Source organism: Strix uralensis, chromosome 3, assembly GCF_047716275.1.
Source record: "Strix uralensis isolate ZFMK-TIS-50842 chromosome 3, bStrUra1, whole genome shotgun sequence".
Classification (NCBI taxonomy): domain Eukaryota; kingdom Metazoa; phylum Chordata; class Aves; order Strigiformes; family Strigidae; genus Strix; species Strix uralensis.
The window spans coordinates 117,982,912-118,003,062 of record NC_133974.1 but is presented as its reverse complement, the minus strand read 5'-3'; the positions used below and the strand labels follow the sequence as shown (position 1 = coordinate 118,003,062).

The 20,151-nt window shown below is 44.6% G+C and overlaps 1 protein-coding gene across 1 annotated transcript; it reads left to right on the top strand.

Annotated features, from left to right (window-relative positions):
• The first annotated feature begins 710 nt into the window (after positions 1 to 710).
• Positions 711 to 20,112, top strand: POLR1B (RNA polymerase I subunit B). Its single transcript, XM_074864171.1, has 15 exons — positions 711 to 848; positions 951 to 1,118; positions 3,096 to 3,242; positions 4,200 to 4,332; positions 5,313 to 5,449; positions 7,306 to 7,529; positions 8,631 to 8,802; positions 10,440 to 10,611; positions 11,716 to 11,997; positions 12,596 to 12,729; positions 13,161 to 13,331; positions 13,968 to 14,124; positions 15,380 to 15,576; positions 15,963 to 16,216; positions 18,379 to 20,112. Exons 1-15 carry the CDS (start codon positions 711 to 713, stop codon positions 19,259 to 19,261), a joined length of 3,369 nt encoding a protein of 1,122 aa, XP_074720272.1. The 3' UTR covers positions 19,262 to 20,112.
• The last annotated feature ends 39 nt before the right edge of the window (positions 20,113 to 20,151 follow it).

Sequence of the window (20,151 nt, the reverse complement as noted above, 5' to 3'; positions counted from 1 at the left end):
GTTTCCTCACCTCGGGGAGACAAATGTGAGAGATAGCAGCATGGTGTGAGGGGTGCTGGCCTCACACCCCAGGGCTGTCCCAGCACTGGTGGGAGTTGGGGGGCTGTTTTGGGAGTCCAGGGGCATGGAGGTGGCAGGGAGTGATGTGGACTAGCGGGGTGTCAGAGCTTCCTCACTGCCGCTGCAGGGGCCCTGGGGCAGATGTGGCTGGGGGGAGCAGCCCTGGGAGACATGGGTGCAGGTGGCTGGGGACAGTGCTGGGAGTACTTGCTGGGGGGAGCAGAGCTCTGGGGGACACAGCTGGTGGGGTGGCTGTGGGGCCAGGCTGGGGGACGGGGACACAGCTGGGGGTGGCTGTGGGACACAGGGACATGGCTGGGGGTGGCTATGGGCCACAGGATGGGGGGAGGAAAAGGGGACATGGGTTAGGGTGTCTGTGGGGCTCAGGGAGGCGGGGACACGGCTGGAGGCTGCTGTGGGGCGGAGGGTGAGGGTGAGGGACGGGGGAGCACAGCTGCGGGGCACAGGGCGAGGGGCAGGGCCGGGGACACGGGCCGGGCGGTGGCTGGGGGGCTGTGCGCAGGCGCGTTCCCCGCACGCGGCGGTGGCTGCCGCAGCGCCCCCTGGCGCCCTGGCGGCGCGGGGCGAGCCCTGCACGCGGCCCGGCGCCGCGTGCCCCCGCCCCTTCCCGTGAGGCGGCGCGCGGCAGCATGGCGGGGTGCGGCGGGGACCCCCACCGGCTGCGGCCGCGACCGCCGGGGCGCAGCGAGGCCCGGCGCCAGCTGCCCGGCGCCCACATCGAGTCCTTCAACTACGCTGTCAGCGAGGGCATCTACCGCGCCGTGCAGGTTTGGGGGGCGAGAGGGCGGGCGGTAGGCAGCGGGGGGGGGAGGCGCGGGGCCGGGACCTCCCGCCGGGCTGCCGCCGCGCCTCACGCGGTGCCGTTGCAGGACCTCTCCCCGGTGGAGTTCGCGCTGAAGGACAGCCGGGTGTCGCTGGCGGTGGCGGGGGTGTCCATCGCCCCCCCCGCCCTGCCGCTGGGAGCGGTCTGCCAGGAGAGGAGGGTGTTCCCCGCCGAGTGCCGCGGCCTCCGCAGCACCTACCGCGGCAGGATCGCCGTAAGTGTCCGTCCTGCCCGCCCGGCACGCGTGTCCTCGTTGCGCGGGGCAGCCCCACGCCGCCGCTCCCCTGGGGAGCAAAGCCCGCCGAGCCCTTCGCGCGTTTCTGTCCGCTTTAGTGAAAGACCCCTTCCCGGTTTAACCGCCCCTCGGGGAGGGGATTTCCTAAGAGCTCTGTCCCGCGTGGAGGCTCCGGTGCTTGGTGAAGGATGAGCTCCCTGCGCAAACTTCCCGTCAAACCCGGCCGGTAACAGGCCCCCTCTCCCCTGCCCGCCGTTTTCACGGGATCCCAGCTGTGTTCTGTACTCTGCTGTCAAATTTGCCTTGCAATCAGCCAGCCAGCCACTTCAGAAGGCCTTGGAAGGAGACCTGGGTCATCCCAGAGAGCACGACAATCCAAATCTGGTTTCTGCAGGAATCCAGGTCTCAAAAGCAGTGTTGTTTCCGTGCAGACACCTGGAGTTATAAATCCCTCTTGATCACATCATATGTTCATCATTTTTCAGAATTACTCTGAAATTTGCCTAGAGAAGAAGAATCCTCAGCAAATATTTTCCTTTGCACCATGAAAAGATTGCACAGCCATTGCTGTTTTCTGTTAAAATTGTTTAATTGTGTCTGAGCTGTACATTTGTGTGAGGCAGCCAGTGTGAGGGATGCTTGCTCATAATTTCAGCTTTTTTTTTTTTCTTTGTCCGAAGCACTACAACTAACAGTGATAAAAGCAACTGTAAGTGCAGTATCTTATCTGAACATGAAAGTGGGGCAATCACAGATTGTTCACAGCCATTTTCCCAGAGGCTCTTTGATTTTCCTGAGCTAGAGATGCTTTTATTTTTCATACCTTAGTTACTTCCCATCTTTTTTCCAGTGTTTGGTTAATTATTTTTTGAACCCGTGTAAATATTTGGAACAGTTGGAACAAAGCGTTTTGCTGTGCCTTGGGTGAGAAGGTATTGCCTTGCGCCAGGACAGCTTGGTCTCTCCCACTCCCTGCCCCTGGACAGCAGTGTGTAGTCATTCCCTGTTTCCACCGTGCTGGTGGAACCACATACCCTTCCCCCAGCTTCATCCTGCTGTTCTCGCTTTCCCGAGGTGAGGAGTGAGCCCCTGTCCGCTCAGCGACTGCTCATACAGGAGCCACTTTATACCTTTAGTCATCGCTTAAGTTGGAGACAAGAACTGTGCAGAGGTCTCGGTGTAAGGCTGCACTGTGGATTTAGAGGGGTGCAGTAACATTTCCCTTCCCTTTCTCAGTAATTCCTAAGACTCGATTTACTCTTATAACTGTTGCCCCGTGTTGAACCAATGTTTTTGTATTGCGATGCTGTTGTTTCTTTCCTGCATGGCAGCAGCTCTTTTAAAGCCTGTCATTCTGCATATAAAGTTAGGACTGTTTGCTCCCACTGTGCATTTTTTCACCTTGTTTCATACGTCAAGGGGTCCTTCTGCAGACCCACTGCCAGATCTTGTTCTGTAAATAAATTACTTTCTTTCACACACACTTTTCTTTCTCGCTTTTCAGATCGCTTATGAACATGATAAGTGAGCAAGTCTTAGGAAAGGTCTCTGCAGGCTCGTAGTGTGGATGTCCTTTCATTGAGCATTTTCTGTTTTCTTCTCCTTTTCTTGTAACTGTTAACTTCTGAGGTTTCCTATTCTGTGACTGCCTTTTCTATTTAGGCTGCTTTCTCAAAGGGTCTGAAAGGCAAAGCAGACTGTACCAACTTTGTTCACTCTACTAGCAGCCTCTTGGCCTAGTTCTAGACTGATATGATTTTCTTTGTTGACTGTTTTCCAGAGCATAATCTACTAGAGCATGTATCTACTAGTTCTGCTTTTTATTATCGTTATTACCATTTTCCAGTTTTGAACTTGGTTAAACTGATTGCAGTTATATTAAATGTACAGTTAATATAGCAGTAAAGATTAAAAGGGCAACTTAATTTGCTCACTGTTTGCGTTGTGTCATTTTAGGCTGACATCAGCTGGTCAGTGAATGGCATGCCACAAGGGACTATTAAACAGCCCCTGGGGTATATTCCAATCATGGTGAAGTCCAAGTTGTGCAACCTCTATAATCTTTCTCCACAAGAGCTTATCCAGCACCATGAGGAGGAGGAGGTAACAGGGATTTTGCGGGTCAGGAAAATCTGCATTTTACATGAGCAGTATCTCAGACCAGCTTCTCTTTAAAGAACCCGAGCATTTCTATTTTATTTCAAGTTTGACATTATTTTCTCTGAATGTACCCTATTTACAGTGATTCCATACAGCATCTTGAAACATTTGCAGTTACAACTGTCTTTGAATACAGGGGTCTGTTTGGTGCAGTTCCAGTATACAACTACTTAACTGCTAACTGGCAACTGAGGCTATGCAGTTGTGAGTGGGCCTCTGTGGAGACAAAGATTTGGAGAACAGGCATCAAAAGAGACATTTTAATTCTCAGCTGTCTTCTGCAACTTTTTCCTCATCTCCCCAGTAGCATGTCAGCTGTGGGGCATCAAATACAGGATTGTTTAGTGCCGTATTTTATGCTCACAAAAAGAGTGAGCAAACTATGAAAGAAAATCTACAATGGTGTGCTGTTGCTGCCCCCCTAGTATGCTGCTTGTACCTTCATTCATGGTATTACTTGCTACTGAAACACTTTTTGGCAACACTAATGGCTTACCGTTTGGGCAGCTGTACATTTATCAGTGTTAAGCTTGTATGTGACCAGAAAGAGTTTTTCTGCACTGAAGATCCCTCTGGTTTATAAACTCAAAATGAGAACTTCAGAGTATTTATTGAAAAAATAGTTAGTGTCAACTCTTCAAAGCCATTCAGTTGACCACATGGATTTGGGTTTGTTTTTTTTTTTTTCTTTCTTCCTTTACATTGTGGAATATGCATCCCTTTCCTTGCACTGTATGCTATGTTTAGAGTTAATAGTCACTGGCGAGGAGTGCAGCCTTTCCAAATGCAGTGCTGAAACATCAAATGTTTGTTAACATATAATATGGGCATTTTTGTCTTTTACTTAAAATGCTGGTTTATTAATTTCTAAGCACATTAAAATTATTTTTCTTCTGCCAGGAAATGGGAGGCTACTTTATAATTAATGGCTTAGAAAAAGTTATTAGGATGCTGATTATGCCCAGGCGAAATTTCCCTCTTGCAATGACAAGACACAAATGGAAAAACAGAGGCCCTGGTTTCACAGAGTACGGTAAGCTGAAGAGTTTCCTGCCGCTGACCATCTATAGCTGACTTTTGGTAGTTTGTTGTGGTGTAGCTCTTGTATAATGTGAAAATAAAGGGTCAGCACCACCATAACAGTACAAGCATGAGGCAGATGCTGGCCTTGTGGGAGCTGTCTGAGCTGCCCTTGCTGAGTGAGAAGATCGTATTCCAGGCCTTGCAGTATATGTAACATTTTGTATGTGGAAGGTGTAATTAAAACCCTACTTTCAGTAAAAGTCAGTGTAGACTGCTGAACTTGTTTCATTGAATTTATTTATCCATACTTTGAGATGCAGATTTAATTTACATGAAGCAGATTAACTAGATTCTTGGCTGTCCCATACCTTTGTCATGTATACTCAGTAAAATGAGTTTAAAATTTAATTAAACCAGAAGTTACAGTTTTAAATTCAGTTGTTACCAGCTGCTGATTTGACTGGACTCTGGTGCTTAAGCACACAGTCTAATTCCACAGAAATTAATTTTGAGGCAGAGCCAGTTTAAATGGTCCCATTTGTTTTATTTTTCTTTGTTATGAAGCGCATAGCATGAAACAGGACCAGGAAACACTGCCTCAACAGTACCCCATGAACACAGAGATGTGAAAACTTGACCCAGAGTGCAATTAGGAAGAGTATTTCTGTGCTGCTGTATCTTACAACCTAAGGTTACAGACAGAATAGTTGAGGCTTGGTACTTTTCTTAAAAACAGTATGCATCTTCCAAGCCTCTCAGCAAGTGTGCTGGCACTCCTGAGACATTTGTCCAGTAAAAACAATTGAGCTAGTGTATTTATTTGAAATGACAGGTGGATGCTGAAACTAGTGATCTGCCTCGTGTTCCCAGCCATGTAATACCAAAGTTTCTCTCATGAATTGTTTCACACTGGCTCGGGCACATCACAGCAATGCAGCTGGTTGGGTTTGTACAGCTCATGTTGGTCTTTGCTTGTGTTAATTTTTGCAGGAGTAGTGATGCACTGTGTTAAGGATGAGCACACTGCAATAAATATGAACCTTCACTACTTGGAAAATGGTTGTGTCATGGTGAACTTCATTTTTCAGAAAGAGTTGTTCTTCCTTCCCTTGGGATTTGCTCTGAAGGTAGACTCCTAATGCTTGTGTTTTCTGTGTTGAATAAATACAGAAGTTTTGCTAGACATTTTTATTTAAGTAATGAGAAGAAGCTAATTCCATGTTAAGTATTTTGTCATCCTTCCTATACTAGCTGAAGAACTACAGTCCACACTAAGCTTATGCCTGTTATGTAACACTTGGCTGCAGCAGAGGAAGTGCATGCAGGGTCAAGAGAGGAGGGGAGATCTACACAAGGGTTTCATGGCTTTTTGCTAATGAATGATCTGGATGAGTAGCTCTTGGAGGGTGTTAAGAGTTTGCCACCTAACGTGAAAGATCTTGGGAATCTTTTTAAAACTGAATTACAGCTGAGTGTCCAGTGAGTGAACAGCATTAATCATTAAAGTCAGGTTCTCCGTCTAAAAGTAAACCAGTAAATTGGCCTTTTTTTTTTTTTTAAGGAGGAATATAAAATGCTGTTTCTGATTGGAACTGGAAGCAATGAATCTGGAAGGATCTGTTTGAGCACATTTGATGGATGTAAACTGTTCTTTGGCTGGCAGGCAAAAGTTTTACTTGAGCCATGACTTTTTAAATTCTTTTCTAAAAACATGCTTTCTCTAGTAGCAGAGCCAGAGTACTTCAGCTGTGTATTTTACCTGCAGCAGCTGTTAGAGCACATCAGGAGCCTGCAGCACTACATGATGGAAGCATCATGTAAATCAGCACCACTGAATTTGTATCTTCTTCTTTCAACCTGTTGTATTCACATGGCTGTTGCACAATGCATTTCACTTTTTCTTCCAACACTTTTTTTCAACTTTTGTTTCAACAAAAGTAGCTGATTATCTGTTGTTTTAATATGCAAAGGAATTGCACTGGTGTTCTGGTAGCTCATGGGATCTCAGCATAAGCAGGCCATGTTGTCTGAAGTTCAAATTCTTCCATGAGTTGTCACTCTCTGTGAGTTTGCATCCCCCCCTGCACTGATCAAGCTGAGTTTCCTGTGGGCCGTCCAGGTCCCGCTGCAGCAGACTGCTGCTACTGCAGCCCCGCTGTGCTTCTGTTCTGGCTGTAATTATGGTTTCTTCTTGATGCGTAGTCATCCCAGCGCTCTCCTCTGTTGGACAAGAGGCAACATGTGCTCTGACAGCTTCCAAATTGTATATATCATGATTACCAAGCAGCAGAACTGAGCTTACATTGCTCCCTTTCATAAAGAAATCTGCCTTAGTGTCTTTTTCATGCAGCCTTCAATTTTTCCTGAACTTTTTGAAACCTACTTAAATGTGCTGAACAAATAGATTTCTTAAAGATGAGGCACGTTTGTCAGTAAACAGAGAAGTCATTGGTTTGCTTAACCCTGATGTAAAGAAACAACTAGGAAACCATTATAACACCAAGAGCTAAGAACGCTGGATTTAAGTATGAGCTTTAGTATATGAAGTGCTAAAACTAAAGTGAATTGGTTCTAATAGCCTTCATCAAAAGGCTAAATTGCCTTTTGGTTTGCATGAGAATAAGTAGCAGCTTGTGACAATGGTGAATTAAGTTCATGTTTCTAAGTGAGCTCATTCTATGAAGATATTAGTAAATCTTACCTAAACATGAGAAGCCTATTAATTTAGAGTGTGCAAGTTTGGTTTTTAACAAGGGTCTCATTGGATTGGGGGTCCTTGTGATCATCATCAGGGTATGAATATCCCCTGCATTACTCTTTAAGCACCTCAACCCCACAGTATTTTCCAGACTGCATGGTGTAATGGTATTTCCAGAGGACTGAAAACCTAAATCGGTGGGTTGCCCTAGTTCTTTTGCTGTATTTTATCGACAGATGTTGCTATGACTTTGTTTTTCTGATGCAATACACTTCTGTCTTTCAGGCATTAGTTAATTTCCCAGACTACCAGATCTTTGAAGAGTTGGTCAAAGAAAAGGAAAGTGATACTTTTTATGTGAACTGCGTTACTGAGATGATGAGAGTGGTAGTGGATGCGGGCTGTTTAACACAGCGAAATGTCCTCGAATACCTGGGAAAGAGCTTCAGAATAAAACTTAACCTTCCTGAGTGGTACAGCAATGAACAGGCTGCAAATTTCATTTTGAAGTATGTATGTATGCATGCAGGAGTGTGTGATTCAGTGTAACTGTATTGAAATTATAGGCAGATTTAAGAGTACTCTGCCATATTACATCACACTTTGTTATGGTTTTCACATGCATTTATAAAATTAAGTCCAGTGGACAGTTTTTGATGGGACTCCAGGATATTATGATAATGTGTATTTGTGGTGTTCAGAAATACGTATTTTAATGGACTGATACAAGTATCCCCAAAATGGTTTCAGGAGAGGGTATCAGTTGTTATTTAGATGTGATTTTCTGATGTATTTGATGAAAAACATAAAAGATATAGGAAGAGAAGGTTAAAACTAGGTCTGTGACTGCTCAAGGCTCTATTTGTTGAACAGAAATACTGCAATTTGTGGCACTTTATCAGTGCACCATCGTCGGCAACTATGATGATAATTACATTTATCTTTTAAAATGGTAGAAATTAAATGCTTTAAAATCTTGCTTCTTCCATGGAATAAGTCAGAAAGGAATGGAAGAGCTGGCCTTGAGACTGTCACTGTGACAGGCATTCAACTAAATAATTACTTTTTCTGGTAAAGTAGGTATTTGCTCTTTGAGAGGTTTTTTAGCACATGAACACAATCATTTGGGATGCCCAAGTTCTTGAGTATTTGTAAATACCAGCTCAGATTTGGGGTGGGGTGCACGTCTGGATATGTGCATGTATGTGGTTGGTGTCATAGCTACTGTAAAATAACACGCAAATCTCATCTGCTGACTGGTCCTGGCTCAAACATCTGTTCACATAAACTGCATGCTTATGAGGACATCTAACATGGGAATGTGCAAAATCAATTTTTCACAAGCTTCATCTTCATCTAATCAACCAACTATATCCTTAATAAAACTAGCCCCTTAAAAAGACAGGTTGATCATTTCCAGCTCAGTCTCTGGGGTTTTATTATTATTATTTCTTGGAATTTTTATATTATAATAAGGGCAACTGGAAAAGCTTGTGCCTTGTTAGGCTTTTTAGCTAAAAAATTTGGTTTGCAATTATTTAGGAGAAACTTGAAGAACAGGTAGCATGAAGAGATGGTGTTAGTTGTCCTCCTCCTTTCTCTTCCTCCAGCAAGTGTATCTGCATACACCTGACAAACAGAACTGAAAAGTTCTACCTGCTCTGTATGATGACCCGGAAGCTGTATGCTTTTGCCAAAGGGGAGTGCATGGAGGATAATCCAGACAGTCTGATGAATCAAGAAGTGCTTACCCCAGGACAGCTTTTCCTTATGTTCTTAAAGGTAAGGTCTTAAGGAGTTTAAGCCTGTGAATGTAATGGTCATCCAGTCCAAACCCCACAGTGACCATGGGGACAGGAGAGGTGCAGGAGCGAGATTGAAGAGCAGAGAGCTTGGACGTGCTGGGAAGGCTGAGATAGTGCTGGATGTAGTGTAACCAGGCAGGGTAGTTGAGGAAGGCTTGGCTGTCTCAGTAGAGGATGCTAAATATGCTGAAGAAAAGCCTGTACAAAACCTGGAATAAAGAGCTTCATAGCCTTCCAGAGCAAATAAATGAAAGCGCCCTGTTCAGGGTGGGAGGCCAAGGAAGGAGGAATACCAATCCTTCTGGTGTTTGAAGAGGTTTTTGAAACAGCATACTTCAGTAGTATCAATTGATATGGGAGTGGTAAAGATCTGCCTTGTTGTGGTGTTGCTGCTGTTTCACATGGCACATGTGCAAGAAAGTAACTGCCCCCCCACTCCCCACGCCCCTGCATTTTCCAAAAGTGATGATTCATGATGTTGTCATTGTGCTCCCATCTTTATGTTCCTTTACAGATCAGGAAGTTGATAGTATGCTTCTGAGTTACACAGGTAATTTGCTACTGGTGATATAAAAATGCAGTTTCCTAGATCTATTCCAATTTAATAGGAATTCAGTTTATTTCTAGGGATTCCTCATTTTAGGATGCCACGAGGAAAGTATTCCTGTTCAGAAACTTGGCTGTCCCATGAAAATCATTGTGGAATAGTAGTTCCCATCCCCAAGTAAAGATACTTCCCGGAGGTATTAGATAACTCTATTTTAACATTTCTTTTCCATTTTAGCCAAAATTGTCTTTAGCATTGTTTTATTGGAAGACTGCTAAAACCTCTCTACTACTTGACTGGTTTCAGTGAGTTTAGAAATAAAAGAGTTCTGTGAAGTGCTTTAGTGCTATGTGGAACTGCCACCAGGAACCAGAAAAGGTTGCTTTCCTGCCTGGCCCTGTTAGATCAGCAGGGGAATGCGTTAACAGCCCCTTTTTTGAATGCAAAGATCCTAAATAGACTAGAGGGTACACAGTGTGACTGTATACAGTGGATTTTTACTAAGTTCAAAACGTTGTTGGATATCTTATGTCCTTTTCCCTGTTCTTATATAGTATTTAAGATCACAGCAGCGATAAAATTTCAGTTAAAATGAAAATCCAGTCCACTATCTCAGATTGTCTTAGCAACATTTAAATACTGTATGTCCATGGCCTTCGAGTTTTGGTATCTAAATTACCTCATAATGTGGTTTTACTTTGTCACTGTATTTAGCAGGCTTATCAGTGGAGTTATTCTTGTGATAGATACAATTTCTGCTTTGGGCTTTGTTCTTTATGAAAGTCTGTTGTACTTTGTTTGCCAGACTCATCACCGGTCTGGGTGGAAGTGATTGCTAAGATATTGGATGGGTATTTTCTTTGCAGGTCTATGTTGGTGTGATACCATCAGCGTTTTGATAAAATGAAGTCAGTGTGAGAAATATGGCTGGAAAACTGTCAGTTCACTAAACGTTGTCCATCCTGCTGATTTAAGAGGATTTCTGTAGCACGTGCTACTGATGTGAAGTTCTAATCTGAGCTTTATTTTCCTGTTTTAAATTTAAATCTCTCACTTTCAAACCACAGGAGAGGCTTGAAAGCTGGCTGCAATCTGTTAAGTTCGTTTTGGAGAAAAGAACAGAAAAGGCAGACATCAGCATAAACACAGACAGCTTGGTAAAGGCATTCAGCCTGGCAACGGACTTTACCAAGCCCTTTGAATATCTTCTTGCAACTGGTAACCTGCGATCTAAAACTGGTAAATCTTCAGGCTTAAGAAGCCCTTTTTTTCCTGCTAAACAGAATGAGAAACAACATAAAACTGAGCTCTTAACTGAAGACAACGGGTTGTATGCAGACATTGTACACTGCAACTGAATTAATGAAAGTGGTTTGAGGAGAGGGATAGTTGAGGGAAAAGGCAAGATTTCTCCTCAATCATAGAATTTATGCATGGTATAAAACAGGCTAGTTATTAAAGCAAAGCCTCTACCCAGATAAATAGTTGAAACTAAGTTTAACATTGTCCAAAACATCAACCATATTTTGATTTGTTTTTCCAAAGATTATTTCTCAGAAAATGCAATGTGAGACAGAAAAGGGGCATTTGTTTTATCAGGACTGCCCCATTTGTCATGTGAGCTTAAATGGAGAGAAACTGCATTACTAATGTATTTCAAATTTACCTAGTGCTTCCCTGAAGTGTCTAGTGTGATGATGTTGTAATGGAGTGCCCACTAGAAAATGAAATGGGATTAGAGGGCCACAGAATTTCAGTAAAAAGTACCAGCTGCAAATCCCCAAGTCGCTTCACTGGGAATGACTTTCATGTGTTTTTTCTTCTAAAAGGAGTCGGATTTTAAGCAATAGCTTGGAATTTAAAGTCTAGGCCTCTTACAGGTCACTGAGTTGTCTGTGCACAGGCAATAGCACACGTGCCTTCTGTTGTTGGGGTCCTGTGTGAGCATCTTTATGGCTTGTTAGTGAAGAATAACTCTTTAACCAAGTAACAAGCGATAGGACAAGAGGGAATGGCCTCAAGTTGCACCAGGGAAGGTTTAGACTAGATGTCAGGAAGTATTTCTTTACAGAACGAGTTATTAGGCAGTGGAATGGATTGCCCAGGGAGGTGGTAGAGTCCCCATCCCTGGAGGTGTTTAAGAGTAGGGTCGACACAGCGCTGAGGGATATGGTGTAGTTGGGAACTGGCAGTGTTAGGTTAACGGTTGGACTAGATGATCTTCAAGGTCCTTTCCAACCTAGATGATTCTGTGATTCTGAATAAGAAACTGCCTTGTAACATCATACTTTATTTGTTAAAGTTCGATGACATCCTGACATAAACCTCAATTTTGTTCCCAAGGCCTGGGCATGTTACAGGACAGTGGTCTGTGTGTGGTGGGAGACAAGCTGAATTTCATTCGCTACCTTTCCCACTTCCGATGCATACACAGAGGGGCAGCATTTTCCCAGATGAGAACTACAACTGTCCGCAAGCTGCTGCCTGAATCCTGGGGGTTCCTGTGCCCTGTGGACACCCCAGATGGAGAACCCTGTGGCCTGATGAACCACATGACGGCTGTGTGTGAAATAGTGACGGAGATGGTGCCCGTGACAGGCATTCCACCTTTGTTATGTTCCCTAGGTATGTTTTACTGGCTTGATTGGGGTTTTTTACCTCTTTTTACCTTTCTGCCCTGCAAACTCGTATCTGGGAAAGGTTCTTCAGATACCATCACTGTACACTGTTACACTTGAGAAGGTGAAGTCAAGTTAAACCTGTACTTACTGGGCCTCTGCTTAATGTTACGTAGCACATTGTTTGTACAGGTGTGTCCACCTTTTGGAGAGTGTAACGTTCAATGTAAATGTCTCTTAGCTGTGTGCTGTAGAGTGAAGATGTTCACTTAAGCACAAGAATTGCACAGGATAAGCTCTAAGAAATTGGACCAAGTAGTGACTTTCTAATGCTGCTGGTGACTTGAATTAAACTGCAACTCACTTGTGATTACCACAATCATGGGAATCCTTATTTCAATCAGGAAAATGGGGAGGGGAATGGCATTCTTCATTGTGCATGTTTTATGTTTTCCATTATGTAATCTACAGCTTTGCCCTGTAGGTCTGAATTTTTTGATGTCTCAGAAAGCTTTTTTGTGTGGATTGAGGCTTCCTGCAGAAATAACTTCCCTGTTTTGTTTGTTTTTTTGTCTGTTTCTTCTACCAATCCCCTCTTCTCACAGGTGTCACCCCTGTTGATGCGACTCCAAGCAAGCCTTATGCAGAGTGTTACAGAGTTGTGTTGGACGGCTTTGTGGTGGGCTGGGTAGAGTGGGAGCTGGCTCCTGAGATTGCAGAAACCCTCCGCCGTTTCAAGGTTGTCTTGTTTAAAATGTTTCTTAGCTAAACATCCTCAGTATGCAGTGGTCAAAAATAGGCGTGTTTGGAACTTTTTTTTTAAACTTGCAGTTATTTATTTTTTTAATCTGACCCAATAAGTTATCTTTGTCTGTATGTTAGTATTGGAGTGGGCTTTTCTGTTTTTCTTGGTTTATATCTGTATGTTTGGTATGCTGGTTTACGAAGTCATCATTTTCAGAAGAACTTTTTTCCTTGAAAAAGGTAAGATAGACATGTTCTGTCCTTTTCTTGGTGGAGATTTTTCTAAAAGTATTTTTAAAATCATTACCATTTTATATTAGTAACTACACCTGTGGTTGGCATTTTCATTGTGTAGCCTGTTGGATGCACCTTAACTAAGCTAGTGTTAGTTTGTGTTTCTAAATTGGTATTTCTTTGCACAAACAGATAACACAAGAGAAGAGATTTCCTGCACGAGCAGAAGTGGTCCTTATACCAAAGACAGGAAAACCCAGTCTGTATCCTGGGTTGTTCATTTTTACTACCCCTTGCCGGATGGTGCGGCCTGTCAGAAACCTGTCCTATGGAAGGAATGAATGGATTGGTACTCTGGAACAGGTAGGGTTTGCATATTTCCTTTCTATAGCGCTGACTGTTACAGAGGTACCCAGCATCAAAAACAATGTTTTGGAAAATCTTCGTGAAAGGAGCTGAGGATGGGATGTAGGGAGCTTGTGTTGAAGAGCTGGAATAGGTGACAAAAGGGTTTTCTCACTTCCTGCTAATTGGTTTCTGGTAAATGTCTTAAATGGACTGTAGCAGTCATTTTTGAGATACTGAAATCTGTTCTCAGTATTAACTTAGTGAAGTTTTTGAGGCAAAGGATTGCTGTCTTGTGTGTACTGTCTCATCTTGTGTTACATCATGTTCTCCAGATTGCCCATGGGCAGCCAAGCAGTGGATTGCTGGGGAACTTGCCCATTTGGAACAATTGAAATGGGAGATGGGAAGGAGGACTTGTTACTGCAGTTTTGTATTTCCAGACTTGCTTTCCTTGCAGTCAGTCTGTGATTATGATAGGTAGTTTAACAGCTGTCTGATATTTTTCTTGCCTGCTAATACACTAAAGTGCAGACAATGACCACAACAACTAGAACTGAAATGGATGAAAAGACACTGGAGGCAGCTTTTGTTTTGCTTCCTTCCCTTTAAAAGAAGGAAGCTGATGAGCATTGTCCAATTTGATGCTTGCAGATCTTCATGAACGTGGCCTCGCTGGAGTCAGAGGTGGTGCCTGGCGTGACCACTCACCAGGAGCTCTTCCCTCACAGCATTCTGAGCGTGGTGGCTAACCTCATCCCCTTCTCCGACCACAACCAAAGTCCACGAAACATGTACCAGTGCCAGATGGGTAAGTGCTGTAGTAACTAATACTGCAAGTCCCTGGGCAAGGGAGAGGGAGAAGAAAACTCTCAAGTGTCTGTTCCAGTGTGTTTTCCTGCATTCCCAAATAACAGCCTTTCCTTGCTGTTGTTTCAACATTGAGGTTGATTAACAGCCATTTTTTTCATAGCAAAGTAAGTTAAGTCAAGTTTATCATCCTGGCTGCCTTCCAGTGGGCAGTTCTAGGTTGTTGCTCTCATGTTGCCTTCCTTTAGTAAAAAAGCCTTTAGTAAGTTTTGTTTGGATTTTTCTTAATTTGATGATGTTGATCATATAGACAAGTGAAGGGCACTGCATCAGCTGTTTGGCTGTGTTAGTGTCTGACATCTGTGTTGTTAACAGTCCTCTCAACCCCACAACCGACAGAGATTAACCTACTTCTGACTGGTAGCTACAGTAGATGCTCTGCAGTAGTTAGTGTGAGGTTTCCTTGCCACCTGTTTTCAGTGAGCAACTGCTGTCTTGACACGGCAGCTGCTGAGAGGACACTTGCTAGGCATCTGTTGCAAGAGAGTAATAGAGCACTGTGACACCAGGGTGGGGTTTTTTCTGACAACTGTTTGACAGAGATTTAAATTGATTTATTTGATTGTTTGAAAGAAATTGGGCTAGGATATGTAGTGGGATTTCAATCAGCTGAGGTGCAAGTGATGTGCAAGAAGCTTATTTAAAAAAAAAAAAAAAGGCAGGCTAGGAGAAAGTGTGTGAGTAGGGACTTCAGGAGAGCAGGTCTCATTACCTTGCTAGCATATTATATTTCTGACAGTATTATCAGAAAGATGTCCTTAAAACTCTTCTGAAATTACCAATGTGACTATGTTCAAAACTTTTTTTCTTTGCCAATATATTTATAATGCAGAAGCAAATGCTTTTTGGCCTGGAAGTATGTAAGGTGTGCCTCACTGTGGGAAACTCTGGGGAGAGGAAAAAAATAACCCAACCAACCAAAACCAAAAAAACACCCCACCAACCTTATCGGAGATTTTGAAATTGCAGAAAAGACACAAAATTACAAATTCCTTATGAAACGCTATGAAAGGAATTGAGTGTTGTGGTTCGTAGAAACTTAAGGCAATTATTAAATTCAAAGAGTTTTAAGATTAATAATCCCTCTATATTGTAAGTATTTCCATCTCTCTTCTTAGCAAGATACATAGAGAATGAAACATAGATTAACTTTGAATTTATCCTGAATAAATCCAACTTCCTTTCTTTCTTTCTAGGAAAGCAAACCATGGGGTTTCCAGTTTATAACTACAAGGACCGCTCAGATAACAAGCTGTACCACCTTCACACTCCCCAGAGCCCTCTGGTGCGGCCCAGCATGTATGACTACTACGATATGGACAGCTATCCGATTGGCACCAATTCAATTGTGGCTGTCATCTCCTACAGCGGCTACGACATGGAAGATGCAATGGTAAGCCACTAAAAGGAGAAATCCTGCTATTCTCTAAAGTAATTTGATGTGGGGAACTGGGAAGAAGGTTGGTACCTAGCTGAGAAACCTGTTTCCTGCTTCTGCTAGTCCACAGACTCTGTTCAGGCAGATATAGGAACACAGCAGTTAAGTGCCGTTACCGCAGGTAGTGCTGGCGGTACTGAGAGTAGAGCAGAGATCCTTTGTGCAAGGCAGTGGGCTTCCAGCATTGGAAAACACTGGGGTTACAGGAGGTTTGGGCCTTATGGAAAGGTGACTTGCTGGGAGGCTTTGTTTACGAAGGTAAGCAACAGATCGGAATGGAAATGCTTTCTTTGTTGAAGTCATTAGCAAGTCTTTAACAGGCCTTTGTTTCTTCTTTTTAGATTGTGAACAAATCTTCCTGGCAGAGAGGGTTTGCCTATGGAAGTGTTATCAAGATGGAGAGCATTGACCTTTCCCTTAAAGCCAGCAGGGCGGGAGATAATTTAGTATTTGGCATCAGGCATGGTGATCCAAACGTTATGGAGAAGTTGGATGCCGATGGACTGCCTTTTGTTGGCTCTATCCTACAGCCTGGGGACCCCTTCTACAGCTTCATGAACCTCAACACAGGGGAGACCTTCACTGTGTACTATCCGTAAGTACAGCTTGTCCTTCCTGGCTCCACGCACCCAGTGGTGAGCTGTCTGAGAGCAGCTGGCCCTGATGAGCTGCAGTATCTTTTCCTCCAGGTGTTCCCTTTTCTCCTCACATGATAGTGTGACAGAGGGAGCATGAAATTCATGTTGCAAGTGACTCCCGTGCACGTATCACGGCTTTTCTCTAAGCCAGTGTACGCTGCAGAGCCTGACTTATCCCAGGAGGAGATTCGGAGCCTGGTAAAAAGAAAGCTTGCAGAAATGTTTTGCTGTCTCCCAAGGACTGTTCCTCTGCCTATCCCCTGCAGTTGTCTTCTGTAGCTTTTTGTTAATTGACTTCCATAAGGTGTTCTGTCCAAAAATCCCAAAGAAACACCAAACAGAAAACCAAAACAAAGTGCCTGGTCCCAGAGACTTGCCAGAAATAAGCAAAGTTGTTAAAGGATTAGGGGTTCAAAGAGCATTTTTATTAACATTGCAGTTTCCAAACTGCTACAGTATGAAAATGTGTCAACTACACCCCTCCTTCCCCCTGGAATATTTTCGGGCTAAGTTTTTGTAAGACTTTTGAACTTCAAAGAGGGAAGGCTGCTGAAATTTTCGTTAAAATCCTCTTCATTCTTTCAGGAAAGTGAAACAAAAATAATTGACAAAACCTGATATATTTAAATGCATTCTACACTCCCAGTTGTCCATACAACTTCAGGCCTTTCCTGTGTCTCTCTACGGCATTGATAGAGTGAGGATAATGCTGTGTAGTTATTCTTGTGAAGGTGAATTAGTTTGAGAATGACTTGGGTAATGCAGTAATGACATTACTGGGAAAGCTGTTGTTTATTACTCTGTAACAGATGGTACCTTAGCTGCACTGAGGAGACTGCTGTGGACTCATAGAATTGGTCATTCTGGTCACAGAGCAGGGCTAAGAGATTTGGCACGTGGTAGTGGGGATCTGTAAGCTCAGCCTTGTCCTTGCACTTGCGGAGCCCTCTTTGGCTCCCCGACTCCACACTCCGGCTCCCCAGCTCTCATGCCTGCCCAGCCTTAGTTCAGGTTCCTTACCCAGACAGCTGTTTCATCTCTGTACCATTCAGCTTTTGTTCATTCTTGGTCCAAATCAGATAATTATTTAGGTTCCTACAGAGATGAGGTTCCCACCTCTCAGTGCTGGCTCCTGCCCCCAATTTGCTCCAGAGACCCGGGACCCTGAAGAGGGAGGTCTCCCCACTGTCCTAAGTGGTGCACATGCTGATAGATCTTATGCATGGCTTGGAAGAGAGGGAGGACAGAGCAAAAGTTTGAACAAGCTTGAAAGAGGCTTATGAAGCAGAGTTTTCTTGCTTGTTTGTGATGGCCTGTACCCTGATTGCATTTGGACACAGCAATAACAGCTTTGAAACAGAAATTAAACTTAGGTACAGACCTTCTGCAAACACATTGTTCATTAGCACTTCAAAGGAGAAGAAGTAACTCTGCCTTAACATGGGACAAAATGGATTTACTCCTTAGCTGTCGTCCCCAGAATGAGTGGCGAGTTTGGGCTGAAAGCTCTATAACAGCAGTGAAGCCTGCAGCAGACACCTAGCACATGGAGTATCAGGCTGAGGGTTCATCTGGAGAAGCAGCACGCCCCTGCACAAGACACATGTTGGCAAAGCCCTCTCAGCTCACACTGTGCCTTCCCTTTCTGCTCTGAATGTCCCTCTCTGCTTTGCACTGAACCCAGTTCTTTCTTTTGGTATGCCACCAAGATGGTCTGAATTTATTGGGGGTAGGGAGAGGGACTGCTGCCTTAACACAAAACAAATGGCACTGGGATGCAGTTTGTCAGATGAAGTGCGATACAGATGAACCAGGTTTAAATGATCTTTATTTTAAATCATGGGTGGCACATTACCTGATCACCTGAAAGATGTAGCTGTGCTTCCAGTTTTAGAAAAAGCAAATGAATGGCACTTGGACGATGCTGTTATATTGCTTCCTTGCCCTAATTCTTAATGCAGTCTGTTTTCCCTTGCTACTGAGTAGTAGTTTTCAAGAACAGTGTTGTTCTCCAGCTGTCTCAAGGCATTTTATGAGACTTATGGAGGGGTTTAGGTTTTTTTTTCCTGCTAAAAGTCACACACACACCTTTGCTGTGATTGTTTTTCCACCTACACAGGAATAAGGAAGTTGGCATTGTAGACAGTGTCAGGTTATGCAGTAATGACCGTGGCACTGGGAAATTCAAGAAGGCTTGCATCACTGTGAGGGTTCCCCGAAATCCAACTGTCGGAGACAAATTTGCCAGCCGTCATGGACAGAAAGGTATCCTGAGCCAGCTCTGGCCAGTTGAGGATATGCCGTTCACAGAGAACGGGATGGTTCCAGACATCCTCTTCAACCCTCACGGCTTTCCCTCCCGTATGACCATTGGGATGTTAATTGAGAGCATGGCAGGGAAGTCAGCGGCACTGCACGGTGTCTCCTACGACGCCACTCCCTTCACCTTCACAGAGAAGAACTCTGCGTTGAAGTACTTCGGTGAGACTTTAGTGAGTGCAGGTTATAACTTCTTCGGGACAGAAAAGATGTACAGTGGCATCAGCGGCTTGGAGCTGGAGGCGGAGATCTTTGTGGGAGTGGTGTATTACCAACGCCTGCGCCACATGGTCTCGGACAAGTTCCAGGTGAGGACGACGGGGCCCCGAGACGCTGTCACCAACCAGCCCGTCAAGGGGAGGAACGTGGAAGGTGGGATTCGCTTTGGCGAGATGGAACGTGACGCTTTGCTGGCTCACGGCACGTCTTTCTTGCTGCAAGACCGCCTGTTCAACTGCTCCGATGGCTCCATAGCCTATGTTTGCATGAGCTGCGGCAGCATGACGTCTCCTGTGCTGGAGAAACCGCCACACTCCTCCTCTGTGACAAGCAACAGGAGGTACTCCTGCTCTGTCTGCAGCGAGGTGGACACGATCGAGGTTGTCCCCGTGCCCCATGTCTTCCGTTACTTTGTGGCGGAGCTGGCAGCCATGAACATAAAAACAAAGCTCAACGTGGAGTAGCTCTGGCCTTGGGCATGGCAACACTGCTGCTGAGAGGGAGGAAGCATGGGCCAGTTCTGCCTTTGCCCACTGCGGGTTTCAAGTGTTAAGCCAGTTCTCAGGTTCTTCAAATGTTCGCAAGATTAATTTGATGTTTGTATTGAGATGGGGCGCTCACCAAGCTGCGTGGCAAGGAAACGCGGCTCTCCTGAAGTTGGTTTGCGCTTCCTAAAGGATCGCTAGCTGTTGGGATGTGTATGGAAATCAAGCAATATGACTGCTCCCACCAGGCTGCTGGGTTGAGAGCGGTGGGGGTTCTTTGTTCTCTGAGCGTTGGCTGCCGCTGCAAAGATGAAGAGGTCATAAAACAGCATGAAGTGAATGCTGGAAATGATGGGGAAAAAAAAAAGATATATTTTGGTTTTTGAAGAAGAATCCTTGCAAAACCTAAGCCTTAATGATGGGTACACGTTAAAGTGATTGGACAGGTTTTGTTTTGCTTCATTTCTATATATATACCTTGAAACTTGTGAAGAAGACACAGAGTTCCACCCCACCAAGCCACACAGCCTTGACTGCAAGAGACCAAGGTGGCTGAGCCAGGCCTGACCTGGGAGTGTTTGGTGTTGCCGAGCCCAGCGCCTGTCTTGGTGTGGCACTGCAGGGGTTGGTTTGGGTTTTTTTTGGCGTGTTTGTCTCTGCCTGAAGTAGAAGCAGCAAGCAGAGGGCTGGCCCCGACCCTGGGTCTCCCCAGCCCACTCCGCTGCAGCAGCAGGTACCCCGGGGGCTGCCGGCCCCCTCCCGCGCTCCTCCCTGCGCCTGGGCGGCGGCCTTACGCTTCCAGTTAAAGAGTTATTTTCTACGTTTCTACATCACCTGTCTTCAGAGCCGTACTGGGGGCCGACCGGGGA